General features: G+C 36.4%; 2 protein-coding genes across 2 annotated transcripts; both read right to left on the bottom strand.

The window, feature by feature from the left end:
• Positions 1-8713: 8713 nt before the first annotated feature.
• LOC122004266 lies at positions 8714-10677 on the bottom strand. Its single transcript, XM_042559181.1, has 8 exons — positions 10615-10677; positions 10283-10513; positions 9949-10217; positions 9700-9867; positions 9525-9632; positions 9382-9445; positions 9206-9304; positions 8714-8767 (listed from the first exon to the last, which is right to left on the bottom strand). The coding sequence occupies exons 1-8, from the start codon at positions 10675-10677 to the stop codon at positions 8714-8716; spliced, it is 1056 nt and encodes a 351-aa protein (XP_042415115.1).
• Positions 10678-10754: 77 nt separating this feature from the next.
• Positions 10755-12210, bottom strand: LOC122004265. The gene is made up of 4 exons (XM_042559180.1): positions 12007-12210; positions 11691-11900; positions 11179-11301; positions 10755-11090 (listed from the first exon to the last, which is right to left on the bottom strand). The coding sequence occupies exons 1-4, from the start codon at positions 12208-12210 to the stop codon at positions 10755-10757; spliced, it is 873 nt and encodes a 290-aa protein (XP_042415114.1).
• Between the last annotated feature and the right edge of the window lie 923 nt (positions 12211-13133).

Here is a 13133-nt window from a genome sequence, read left to right as displayed (position 1 = left end):
TCGCGTATCAAATATATAACACGCATAATCACATGACGGCTCGCAGGCCGTATTATGAATTACAACACAATTTCCAATCAAATTGGGGTCTTTTGGGCCATGACCATCACAAAATGATACACAATTCTAAATTATGTAATTTCCATAAATTTCTATAATTTTTTGTCTAATATTTTTACGATTTTATGAGTAAAAATTCCCGACGGTCCCGTTTTGCGATTTTCAGGCGCAATCGCGGAACGAAACCCCTTGCGGGGTTAGGGGCAGCACCCCTACCCGCATATAACCATCGCGAGTGTTCCTAAGCAATCTTACAGTGCCTTATCCTGCTGTCCCAAAATGATTTGGGGCGAAACCTTGCCGTTTCGGAAAAATTTTCTCGGTAGTCGAAGCCTACAAGTGTCTAAACTCTTGTGCTTCGCTTCTACGAGAAAAATACCCATAAAATCTATAAAAATAGTAAATTTATAGAATATTATAGAAATGATATTTTTCATAAAAATACAAAAAAAAAACTCGTACTCGCTTCGCACGTGGCTCTGATACCACTGTTGGGTTTTTCGGGCCGCAAAAACCTCTTTTTGCGTTACGGAAACCCCGAAACCCCGCCACTGGATCCGTGCGAAGAAATAAAATTTACGTAAAACTTTGAGTACGAGTTTATAGCCTAGATCTAAACTAGATCTACAAAGGAAAAGAGCTTTACCCTTGATGCGATGCCCTTCGCTAATCTCGCTCGTCCAAGGTTCGCCGGATCTCGAGAGTATCAAAGTAGATACTCCTCTATGTGTATCCACACAAGAAAGAGATGGAGAAACCAAACAAAAGGTGTGCTAGCACCTTTGAAAGGTTCGACCAAGGTGGAGGAGAGGGAGAGAAGAGAGAGCTTGAGGAAGAAGATGAGAGTTACACAAAAAAATGAAACTCGCCCAATGAATGAGTGGCCGGCCACATGAATGAGGTTAATAACCTCTATAGAATACCAAGAGTCACAATTCTTGGTAACTCCCATGAGGTGGCATCCCACTTAAGCAATCATGATGATGTGGAGCATCATTATTGGCCCACTCTTTGCCAACTCACCAATGAGGTGACAAATGGTCAAGTCAAACTTAACCCTTCATCTTCCTCTCAAGTCAAGTCAAACTTGACCACCTCTCTCCCATGGTTGATCAAATCTAACCATTGGTTCAAGTCAATTTTAATTTAATGAATCTCTATTCATTGAATTAAATTGACTCAATGAGTCTAAGTCCAAATTAGACTCATCTAACACATGAACCAAATTGAGTCCAACTCAATTAGCCTAATTTGGATTACTCTTAATTCAATTTGGTTCATCACATGGACCTAATCCTTTAGGTTCATCAAATGAACCTAATCTCCATCTAATTGCCCTTTGTGTGTGACCTTATAGATTCTTATAACATTGGCAATGCTCCTAAACCCATTTAGAAGCATAAGTAATGAGCGGTATCTAGCAACACATCATTACTACCCAAGTTATAAGAATGTTGAGATCCAACATCACCTTGTGACTACTAATTGTGACTCTTCACAATATATGACAAGTGTCCTTCTATCCTTGATATCTAGATTGATCAATGTGAGGCATAGACCGTGTCATCCTCTAATCAATCTAAATCTTGAATCCCAAGTAGACTCACTTATTCAAATGAGCTCAACATCTCATATTGACTCATTTTTGCATGGTCATGCACTTAGTGGTCTTACTCTATCAAGAATATCGATGTCTCTCCCGTCATATAGGAGGGATAGATCCCATCTACATCACTCACATTCCTCCGCATAATTTGTTACATACCCAGTAATCGCCTTTATAGTCCACCCAATTACGGGTGACGTTTGACGAAGCCAAAGTATGTAACTCCTTATGTAGGGAACCATGGTGACTTCAGGTCCAAGGACTAATAGTCATACTAATAGCCACATCAGAAAGTATATGACACTCATATAACGATCCATGATACTTTCTCATGGCGGGTCATTCGGTATACATTCTCTAATGCATACCCATGTGTCAACTTGATATCTTTATATCCATGACTTGTGAGATCAAGTCATCGAGTTGACCTACATGTTAGTCTCGTCGCATTAACATTGTCTCTGAATGCTAATACTTGACTAGGAATGATTAAGAGTAGTGTTCCCTATATCATCTCACTATCGATTCAACTAATTGATTGATATAGGTAAGAACCTTCTACTCAAGGACGTTATTAGATTTAGTTATTTGGCACCAATACAGGTAAGCATAATAACCATAGACAAATGCCTTTATATATATAAGAATATGATACAACGTGTCCATACAACAATCATCAAACGATTGACTCTAGGGCTCTAACTAACAGTTTGACGATACCAAAGTATACAACTTCTTATGTAGGGAACCGTAGTGACTTCAGGTCTAAGGACTATTCATACCAATAGTCACATGAGAATGTTTATGACACTCATATGACGATCCATGAAACATTCTCATGGCGGGTCATTCAGTATATATTCTCTAATATATACTCATGTGTCAACCTGATATCTCATATCCATGACTTGTGAGACCAAGTCATCCGTTGACCTACATGCTAGTCTCAATGCATTAATATTGTCCTTATATGTTAATGCTCAACTAGGAATAGTTAAGAGTAGTGTTCTCTACAATATCTCACTATCAATTCAACCAATTGATTATTGTAGATAAGAACCTACCACCCAAGGACATTATTATATTTATTCATTCGGCACTGAACTGAAGTAAATATAATAACCATAACCTTTGTCTTCTAATGAAATAATGAAATATGATACAAAATGTCCTAAGTCAATCAACTCTTGATTGCCTCTTAGGGCTTACACTAACAATCTCCTTATATCACTAGCGCCAATCACTAAAATATCTCATATTCATTGACCTAGTGTGACCATCATGCTTTCTTGGTGTCAAAGCCTTGGTCAAAGGATCTATAATGTTAGCATTGTTTGGTTATCTGCATATCCTCATATCTCATATATCGAGGATCCCTCTAATGAGATGAAATTGTTGTAGTATCCAATACCCAAGACCACCATTTAAGTATAATACATGCCCTAACTGCGATCTAGAAATGTCCTTGTCAATTTTGGAAGCTTGCACCACTGTAACCCTTTACAGCAACAGCTATAACGCTTGACAGCAACAACTCTTGATTGCCTCCAAAGATCAAGAAATAATCTTGAGTCATTCTCAAGTACTTAAGAATATTCTTGACTACTGTCCAGTGACATTCACCTAGATCTGATTAGTATCTGCTCATCATGCTTAAGGCATACGAGACATCTGGGCGAGTACAAAGCATAGCGTACATGATAGACCCTATAGCAGATGCATAAGGAATCTGATCCATGCGGTCCCTTTCTACCTTAAAAGGACATTGAGTCTTCGAAAGACTCACACCATGTGACATAGGCAGAAATCCCTTCTTAGAATTCTGCATGGCAAAACTTTTAAGCACCTTGTCAATATATGTACTCTGTCTTAGACCAAGCCATCTCCCGGATCTATCTCTATAGATCTTGATGCCCAAAATATAGGCTACTTCACCTAAGTCCTTCATTGAGAAACAATTCCCAAGCCAAGTCTTCACTGACTGAAGAGTAGGGATGTCATTTCCAATGAGAAGTATGTCATCTACATATAATATGAGAAAAATGACTGTACTCCCACTAAGCTTCTTGTAGACACAAGGTTCATCTTCATTCTTAATGAACTAAATATTTTGATCACATCATCGAATCAAAGATTCCAGCTTCTAAAAGCTTGCTTCAATCCATAAATGGATCTTTGCAACTTACAAACCTTTCCAGCATGCTCTAGATCTACAAAACCCTCAAGTTGTGTCATGCACACATCCTCGAGTAGATTTCCATTAAGAAATATGATTTTGATATCCATCTGCCAGATCTCATAATCATAGTAAGCAGCAATAGCAAACATGATCTGAATGGACTTGAGCATCGCAATTGGTGAAAAGGTTTCATCATAGTCTATACCATGAATTTGTTTGAATGCTTTAGCCACCAATCTACCTTTGTAGGTATGCATATGACCATCCATGTCAGTTTTCACCTTGAAGACCCACTTACACCCAATGGGTTTGATCCCTTCAGGTGGATCAACCAAAGTCCATACTTGGTTAGTGTACATGGATTCCATCTCGGATCTCATGGCCTCTAGCCATTTCTTAGAATCTGGGCCATGTACAGCTTCTTGATAAGATGTAGGCTCATTGAGACCAATAAGCTCTACATCACCGTGGGCAGACATGAGAAAAGAATATCTCTCAGGTTGACGACGAATCCTATCAGATCTACGTAGAGCATGTGCTACTTGAACAGATTGTTGTTCCACAACCTCTTGTGGTGCAACAAAACCCTAATCCACAACATCTTATGGTACCTGTTCAATTTCCATCACAGTGTCAGTGCTAGTATCTTGAACTTCTTCAAGATCGACTTCACTCCCACTAATTTTTCTAGAAATAAATTCCCTTTCTAGAAACACACCAGTTCTAGCAACAAACACCCTTGCCATGTGTGGGATTATAGAAGTAATATCCCTTTGTTTCCTTGGGATATCCTATAAAATAATACTTGTCCAATTTGGGTCTTAGTTTATCTGAGACTAGTCGTCGAACGTAAGCCTCACAATCCCAAATCTTCATAAAAGACATATTGGGACTCATCCCTATCCATATCACATATGGTGTCTTTATGACAGCCTTAGATGGAACTCGATTAAGTGTGAAAGCAGCTGTCTCTAAAGCATGTCCCCAAAAGGAAATAGGAAGATCTGTATGACTCATCATTGATCGTACCACATCTAATAAAGTACAATTCCTCCTTTCTGATACACCATTCCATAGTGGTGTTCCAGGTGGAGTGAGTTGAGATATGATCCCACACTCAACGAGATGGTCATGAAACTCTTGACTAAGGTATTCCCCACCTCGATCTAATCGAAGCATCTTAATACTCTTACCAAGTTAATTTTATACTTCATTCTTGAATTCTTTGAACTTTTCAAAGGATTCTGACTTGTGTCTCATCAGAAACACATAGCCATATTCACTAAAATTATCAGTAAAAGTAATGAAGTAATGTTAGCCTCCTCTAGCTGCTACTCTAAAAGGGCCACATACATCAGTATGTATGAGTCCTAAAAGATCATTAGCCCTTTCGCGATATCCACTGAATGGAGTCTTTGTCATCTTGCCTCGAAGACAAGATTTGCATGCCTCATATGATTCAAAATCAAATGAGTCAAAAATCCATCCTTATGGAGTTGGGATATGCAACTCTTATTTTGTGAACTAAGCGAGAATGCCAGAGATATGTTTGATTCAAATCATTAGACTTGAACCATTTGGTATTTATGTTATAGATTGGGTTGCCAAAGTCTAGACCATAGAGTACATTCACAGGATATGCACTATAATAGAACATTTCATTGAAATAAACGGAATAACATTTGTCCTTTATTAGAAATGAAAAACCTTTCTTGTCCAAACAAGAAACAGAGATAATGTTCTTGGTCAAGGTAGGCACATAGCAGCACTCTTTAAGTTTTAAAACAAGCCCAGTAGGCAAAGATAAGGAATATGTTCATACAGGGACAACAGCAACTCTTACACCATTGCCTACTCGTAAGTCCACTTCACCCTTTGTCAGCACTCTACTATTTCTCAGCCCCTACACATTCGTACAAATGTGAGACGCACATCCGATATCTAATACCCATGAAGAAGAAATAGATAGATTGATTTCTATAACATATATACCTGAGGCAGAAGTGTAACACCCCCTAAACTTTTAAGATAAATAAGAGAATGATGAATTTTGCCTTAGAAAAATAATAAGAAGTGAGTTGAAGCAAAAAGAAATAAAATGAAATAAAAAGAAGAGGATGTCAAGGATTGAACCTTGAACCTCTTATATTATAATTTATAGAATTAATTAGTAGAAACCAATTGGGATAGAGAGAAGATAATGATAGCAAGGAAAGGGAATGCATGATAAAGATAGGAGTAAAGATCTAAGAAGAGAAAGCAAGAAAAGAGCAAGAGAAAGACAATTTGCCTTCCTCCCTTTCTCTCTCTTTTCCCTCTCTTGCCGTGACATTAAATGGAGAATGAAGGGGATTCATTCCCCCTTGTTCTCATCATAAATGATGAGAATAAATTAGAAAATAAAATAAATAAAAGAAAATAGAAAATGGGTTAAAGGAGAAGGAAAGCAAAAAACTAATTTTGCTAACTCTTCCCCCTTAATATAAAAAAAAAATGATGTAAAGGGAAAATTCTATTTTTCTCTCATTTTCCCTCATCCTCCCTCTCCCTCACCGAACCCTCAGTCCCCTCTCCTCCATCTTCGGCCCAAGCCAAGGTTTTCTCCTAAGAAAGCCTAAGATACAAGGAGGACTTAGCAAGGAATCAAGGGAACTAGAAGAAGAGGCTACTTCTTCCATCACCACACCTTAGATCCACAAGCGAAAAGGAAATAAGCTTCCCCTCACCTGTGGTACAAGGCGTTTTATGTGCTTTTCGGATTTTATGAGGATTAGAAAACCTAGAATAGAATTTAAGAAAAAAAATCGGCCAAAGAAGAGTTTTCAAATCTAGGAAGGTTTAAACAAGTCCTCATTTCATGATATTTTTCTATGCTATGTAGGAAGGTTTTCCTTCATGTTTTTATACCTATATGATGCTTGGTTAGAGGAGTACCTAACCCTAGAATTTCGGCCAAAAATATTTTAAAGAGGTTAGGGAAATCATTGTTTAACCAAACTAGTACAAGATTCCCTCCATGAATTACTAAGGGTCTTTTGTTGGTTTTTCTTGTTTAAAAGTTACTTGGAACCAAAAGAAATCCACTCATATGTTTTGGCCAAGAAAAGAGCTTAGGGTTAGGAAGACCTTTAAATTTAAGTAACCATGTTTATATGATAGAATATAGAGTTCTCTTAAAGAATTGCATGTTGAATATTGCTAGAAATTCATGAACTCTTCATTAAGATTTTCGGCCATGATAAGATGGATTGCTTAGAAAAGCTTAAACAAAATTTTAACATGCTCAAGACCTCTGTGATATTAAGATATGAAAGTTGTTTAATGCTCTCATGCTTAATTAGGGTATAGAGAATTTAGTTACATGATATATGACATGTAAGATCACAAGGGTCCTAACTTATTTATGAACCAAATTTGTATATGATGTTCTTAGTAATTTTTTGCCATGAAACTTACTTAGGTTTTCCATGCTTTAGGCCACTTAAAACCTAGTTTAGAGATTGGTAGGTTTCGGCCATGAGGAAAAATAAAAGAAAAAGGAAAGAAACCTAGGAAGCCTAAGACACAATTCACATGTATGTTTATTATGCTTGTCTTTGTACATGCTATGAAACTTGTATGACTTCCTATGCTTTTAGGCTATTTGAAGCAAATTTAAACACTAATGAGTCTCGGCCAAGTAGGGTTTAAATGACCTAGAGGCCTTAGAATTGAAACCAATTGTGTTAAAAATGCTTCTTATGAAAATATGATAATATGTTGATTGAGTCACATGCTTGTATAATTTTTCCATGACCTAAATGGACCATTGTATGTTTCGGCCATGAAGGGATAGATGCCCTAGAAACCCTAGAACAAAAATTAAATATGCTCATGTCACTCTCACTATGGGAAAAATGACTTTTTACTTCGTTGATTACCTGAAGTAAAAGACCTGTTTTTACCGAAGTAGACGCGCGTGAAGTAAAAAGATTCATTTTACTTCGGATAAACTCCGAAGTCGTAGGCCCAGAAAAACGAAGTCGTATTGGGTGTCGGGTTCAGACATATTACGAAGTAAAAAGTGCATTTAACTTCGTCGGTTTTTAAAAACATCGAAGTAATTAATCCTTTTCGACTTCATCGTTTAGTATTTGTTGTGAAGTAATATACCTACTTTACTTCGGTTAAAAATGAAGTAATGGATTACTTTTACTTCGACATATATCGTTAATTCCTGAAGTAATTATCGATTAAATTACATTTAGCTTCATTCTGGATCGAAGTAATAGATAGATACTACTTCGGAATTTTTGGTAATAACCGAAGTAGTTGATACTATTTTACAGCAACAAATTGTATTGCTTCGAAGTTATAAGTAGATTTTACTTCGGATTTTATGAATAAAGTGAAGTATTTTTTCTCTTTTTACTTCATTATTTTTAGTTCGAGGAAGTAATAGATAATTTTTTACTTCAATGTAAATTTAAACTTACTTTTGCAACGAAGTTATAGGTATATATTACTTCAGATTTTGTTTTTATTACTACACTTATTTTTATTTCGAAAAAGTAATAGATAGTATTTTACTTCACTATAATTTAAATGCTTCGAAGTACTAAGTTGCACTAATGTAAAATTTTCCACAAATTAGTGAAGTAAATGATATTTTTAGACTTCAGTAATTTTGAGCATCACAAAAGATAACTTCATAAGCCTTGATTTCAGCATATGTTTATACAAAACAAATCTCCCTAAATATGGTCAAAATAAGACATAAAAAACCAAAAAAGGGAGCAGCCATCACCTCATAATATCGTAAATAAAAATATCAGTACATACAAGTCAAACACCCAAGAACGAGTACACAAATTCACTCCATTCAATTCTCACTTCATCATATTGTGTCTCGTATAGTACTGGTTCTTCACATAACCTGCAAACTGTAATTTAGAAAGAACCATCATGTTATGTTTTGTAGCTGAAAACTTTAAATCAAAACACAGTAAGTTGACAAAAAAAATCATGAATTAAATTAACAAAAGCATGATAAGCATGATAAGACAAATAAATATGTATTTTTATATGCACTCTTATAGTAACATTTTGTTCGAATTATAACATGTGGGTCATAGAAGCCTAAATAAATATAACATGTGGGAAAGTACGCATGTTATATCAATTACTAATTTCCCCCAGCTACTAATAGAACTATGCATAACACAGTTTTGTATAAAACCATAAACAGGGTGTCATCTAAGCGCGAGGAAAAAAAAGAAGGAAAGAAGCCATATCAAAGCATGAGAAGAAAGCAGTAGCAGGGCGTGAACGATTTGATTCAGTATGTACATTTCTGTTCAAAATGGAAGAAATTCACACACCTTCCTCTCCAACTGTAGATCCTCACATTCAACAATCTCTTTCATGTACCGCATGACACAATATCCACATTCAACACAACCTTGTTGTTTTAGATTACCCTAATGAATCAAAGTTAATGCAAAGTGAAAAACCAAATATATAAGAACCAGGAATGCATGTTTTCAATAAGACATACCGTCAACTGTTTGAAAGTTGATCGTTTTGGATTACCCCTCATACAAAGGTACGTCCTCACTCCACTACATTGTAAAAATAGAACTTATTTCATTTCATATTTGGTAATCAATCTATTCACAATCTACATAATCTAAAACATACTTGCACACTGTAGTTTTCCAAGTGTCATCTCGGTTCCTATTACCCATTGAGTCCAACAAATAAATTGTATCTTTGTCCTCGTTTATAACGGTCAAGATCCAGTGGTACCTGCACAATTGTCAATATATAGCTAAGCTACTATGTATTAGGAATTGAGCGGGGATTAAAAATATACCCAGTGTTGTATGGGATAAGGCATATTCTGTCTCCGTTTGATGCTTTCAACTGATTAGCAATGTGTTGTGAAGAGGTACTGCCATCTTGAGCGGCTGGTATTTTGTTGGGATCCACAAACGATACATACTCAGCCCTGTTTGTTTCCTTCAAGTACTTGTATATGTAACTGTATTCAAGTAATTAAAAACATGGTTACTTAATACATGAACTCATGCAAAGAGAAGAATTGTATATAAGACATACTTACCCCATGTAAACCAAAATTTGCCTGGACCCTATCTCTCTCATTTCCATACAACGCATGACATCCTCTCTCAACAATGATGTACTCACATTACGTCCAAACATGGCTTCATCAAATTCGATAGGAATGGTCTCCTCCTCAGTCATCAGTCTAACAACATAAGAATACAAAAACTTGCATGGCATTGGTAGAGCACTTTCAACTTTCTTGAATTTATTTTTCTCATCAGGAACCTCCAAAATAGCAAATAGTGGTTTAGGTTTCTCCTTTTTCTGCAATTTTAAATAATTGTAGCAAAATATATAACTATAGCAACAGAAAAGTGAACTGAAAATACCTTTGTCGTCGAAAATGTCACCAACTCTTTTGGCCAGCCAACCACAGTTCCAACAGCATCTACCATTACTGTTGGTCCCGACTTAAGTGGAATTGGAAGCTTCGCTTCCTCCTGTAAAACAACATCAACAGACACCTTTAAGTTGCCTTCCCCAAGTGGAGCATTGTGCAGCATAACATTTGGGCCTCCGTCGGATACTATCGTGCCATATGCCACCACATTCCCCTTATTCTTCAGAGCCAAATGACATTTTTTCCCTTGAACAATAAGATATTATGTTTTAATATCTGAAGCTAGGAAACAAATTTAATGTACCAAATATAATACAAAACCTCATTGAATGAACTGCCGCATTCAAAAACTTCCACATCATCTTCCCATCTTTGAACTGCCATGTGCGATGACTTGTTAGATGCTACATGTTCCTGCATGAACCTCCCTCCATATCCGTGGGGCCGGCACTAGGGGGCCGCTAAGGTAGAGGATCTACCTTTTTGTTAGAAGCTACACGTTCAGAAACTCGATCACTTGTTTCTGGCATAAATCGAGCAAGAAGAGCCTTGAGTTTTTCAACTTCAGCTTTCAAACTCTTTGTTTCCTCCGCTTGCTCTTTGAAGTTTTCAGCCGAAGCCTTTGACACCAACTCCCTCTTCTTCCTTGGAGTTTTGAAGTAGACTTGGGGCGTCACAAATCCCCCTACACCTCTAACCCTTCCGTAATGTTCTTGGCTCCCTAATGTAGTAGTTAATACGTCATTGCTTCCAGAAGATATGAACTCTCCCCTCTTTTTCTTGTCCAACAAATCGTCCTAAAAATATGGAGGTAACATTAAATATCCAATGAAGACACTTTTTTCACTTATTATGAATGAACTTGAAATAAAACTAAAATAATACAATTTTTTCAGCAACTTCAGCAGTCTCTGTATTTGTGATGTTTCCGGATTTGTCCTCGCGGGCCTTATGCCAAAGTAATGACCTATCAACTTCCTCATCCTCCCTGAATATTTTTCTCTGCCTCTACAATTCCAAAAAATGATCATTTAAAATATGACGTACTACATGAAAAGGATAATATAATGTTCCATGGATTACCAATTCAGTCTCCAAGCCAATGTAACCCTTGCAAGACATTTTTTGATGATACTTGCAATGGCTCGTCCGTTCCTTTTATTTTTCATGAGTGACCTATATCACGTAAAAAAAAGTAAATTTATAGAAGAATTGCTAGAATTTAAAAACAATAGGATGGAGTATGATGAACTTATTATATATATTCCTGCTGTACATGAACTTATTATTTATATTCCTGCTGTACAGAACTTCATTTTGTTAATTAAATGCCCTAAATGTTTTAAATCTTGGTGCATATAATAATTTAAATATAACATGATAATATCATCAAGTACCTCCCAAGATGGATGTAGCCTCTCATCGACAAAAGCTTTCCAAATTGCAGATGGGATCTGATACTGCTCCAGTGGTGACCTCAGTTTTTCAGGATTATCTCTATATGGCCAGACAAACCTACTGTTGAGTTTGTTTTTGAAGTCTCTCCATTTCTGGGCTGCTGAACTCATCACTGTCGCCTCGCTTTGTGGTGCTAAGTCGAAGACATTCTGTAACACACAGCAGTAATTGCTATCAGTTTGTATATTGAAAAAATCATAATGAAAAAAAACATAAGCAATCTCATAAGGAAGTGTATTATTGGATTATACTTACCGAGATTTCTTCCCACACTTTCTCTTTCATGTTCTCTGGAACAGTGGGCCATGACTTTATGTTAATTGGCACCATGGATCTAACAACAGAGCCAATGAAAGATTGTAGTGCCTTCCCATTTTCATTGTACACAGGTCGTCCCATGTCATCATAATCAATCGTCGACTTTTTTCCCCATCTTGCAGCAGCAATAAGTCTGCACATTGATGTAGGCCCCCGAGTCTTCTTCTACCCAGTAATAGAAGGTTCTTCTATTTCAGTCTCTCCTCGTAGCTCTGCAACGGCTAACCCATCAGTATCTTGGTGTAGTTCGGTGTCCTCAACTACACGTGGCTCATCATATTTTGCTATTTTTCGCTGTTTTTTAGGACGCATTTTTCTTTTCCCTGCATATAGGAAAATAAATGATGAGAAAAAGGTATATAAAGTCTGCAGTGACAATATAATAAAAGAAGACGTGATACAAATAATAACATTAACACATACGAACAAGTAAAAATAATACTAGTAAAATCATACGCTGCCTCACACAAATTAACAGTTTCAAAATCATCATGACAATTATCAGTTGGCTCTTGGTTGACACTTGAATTTAATCTATCCTTCTTCGCAGCCTCGCCATGCTAAATCCAATTCAAATAATTTTTACTGAAACCATTGAAGTAAAGATGCTCCCGAATCCACATAACCGCTCCCTTTTTAAGATTCATACATTTGCAACAAGGACAACGAATTAAATTGGGGTTGATATGTGGATTCTGCAAACAACTTCTAATGAATTGTTCCACACCCTCCTCATACTCTTTGGACCTCCTATCCAAGTAAATCCAGGATTTATCCATTATAGTACAACAGAATCCCAAGAAACTTCTTCACAATTACCGTGCTAAAATTATTTACCGCTAGCTCAATGTGTTCTTTGATCAAAACCTGAAAATACTATAGATATGTTAAACAAAAGTTAGAGTAAGACTGCAAAAAGGTAGTCAAATTCATATCGAGCACAGATCCGTATTTTATACTCATTCCAACAGTTGTCAATATTTTCTACTCATCATGAAGAAAAATAATGCGTATTTTGTACAATATGTGAATATATAAAGAACGAAAGCATGGGATGACTCATA

The sequence above is a fragment of the Zingiber officinale genome, chromosome 7B (assembly GCF_018446385.1).
Source record: "Zingiber officinale cultivar Zhangliang chromosome 7B, Zo_v1.1, whole genome shotgun sequence".
Taxonomy (NCBI): Eukaryota; Viridiplantae; Streptophyta; class Magnoliopsida; order Zingiberales; family Zingiberaceae; genus Zingiber; species Zingiber officinale.
The sequence above is the reverse complement of the archived record's forward strand: the minus strand, read 5'-3'. Positions and strand labels throughout refer to the sequence as shown.

Excerpts from the sequence above, each read along its gene's own strand:
- LOC122004266 (XM_042559181.1), bottom strand. The coding sequence starts at position 10,677 with ATGGCAGTTCAAAGATGGGAAGATGATGTGGAAGTTTTTGAATGCGGC. Across the intron at positions 9,633-9,699 it reads CTTATCCCATACAACACTGG|GTACCACTGGATCTTGACCG; the intron begins GTATATTTTTAA and ends ACAATTGTGCAG. Across the intron at positions 8,768-9,205 it reads ATCTACAGTTGGAGAGGAAG|TTTGCAGGTTATGTGAAGAA; the intron begins GTGTGTGAATTT and ends TCTAAATTACAG.
- LOC122004265 (XM_042559180.1), bottom strand. The coding sequence starts at position 12,210 with ATGTGCAGACTTATTGCTGCTGCAAGATGGGGAAAAAAGTCGACGATT. Across the intron at positions 11,901-12,006 it reads AAGTGTGGGAAGAAATCTCG|AATGTCTTCGACTTAGCACC; the intron begins GTAAGTATAATC and ends TGTGTGTTACAG. Across the intron at positions 11,302-11,690 it reads GGCTACATCCATCTTGGGAG|AGGCAGAGAAAAATATTCAG; the intron begins GTACTTGATGAT and ends TTGGAATTGTAG.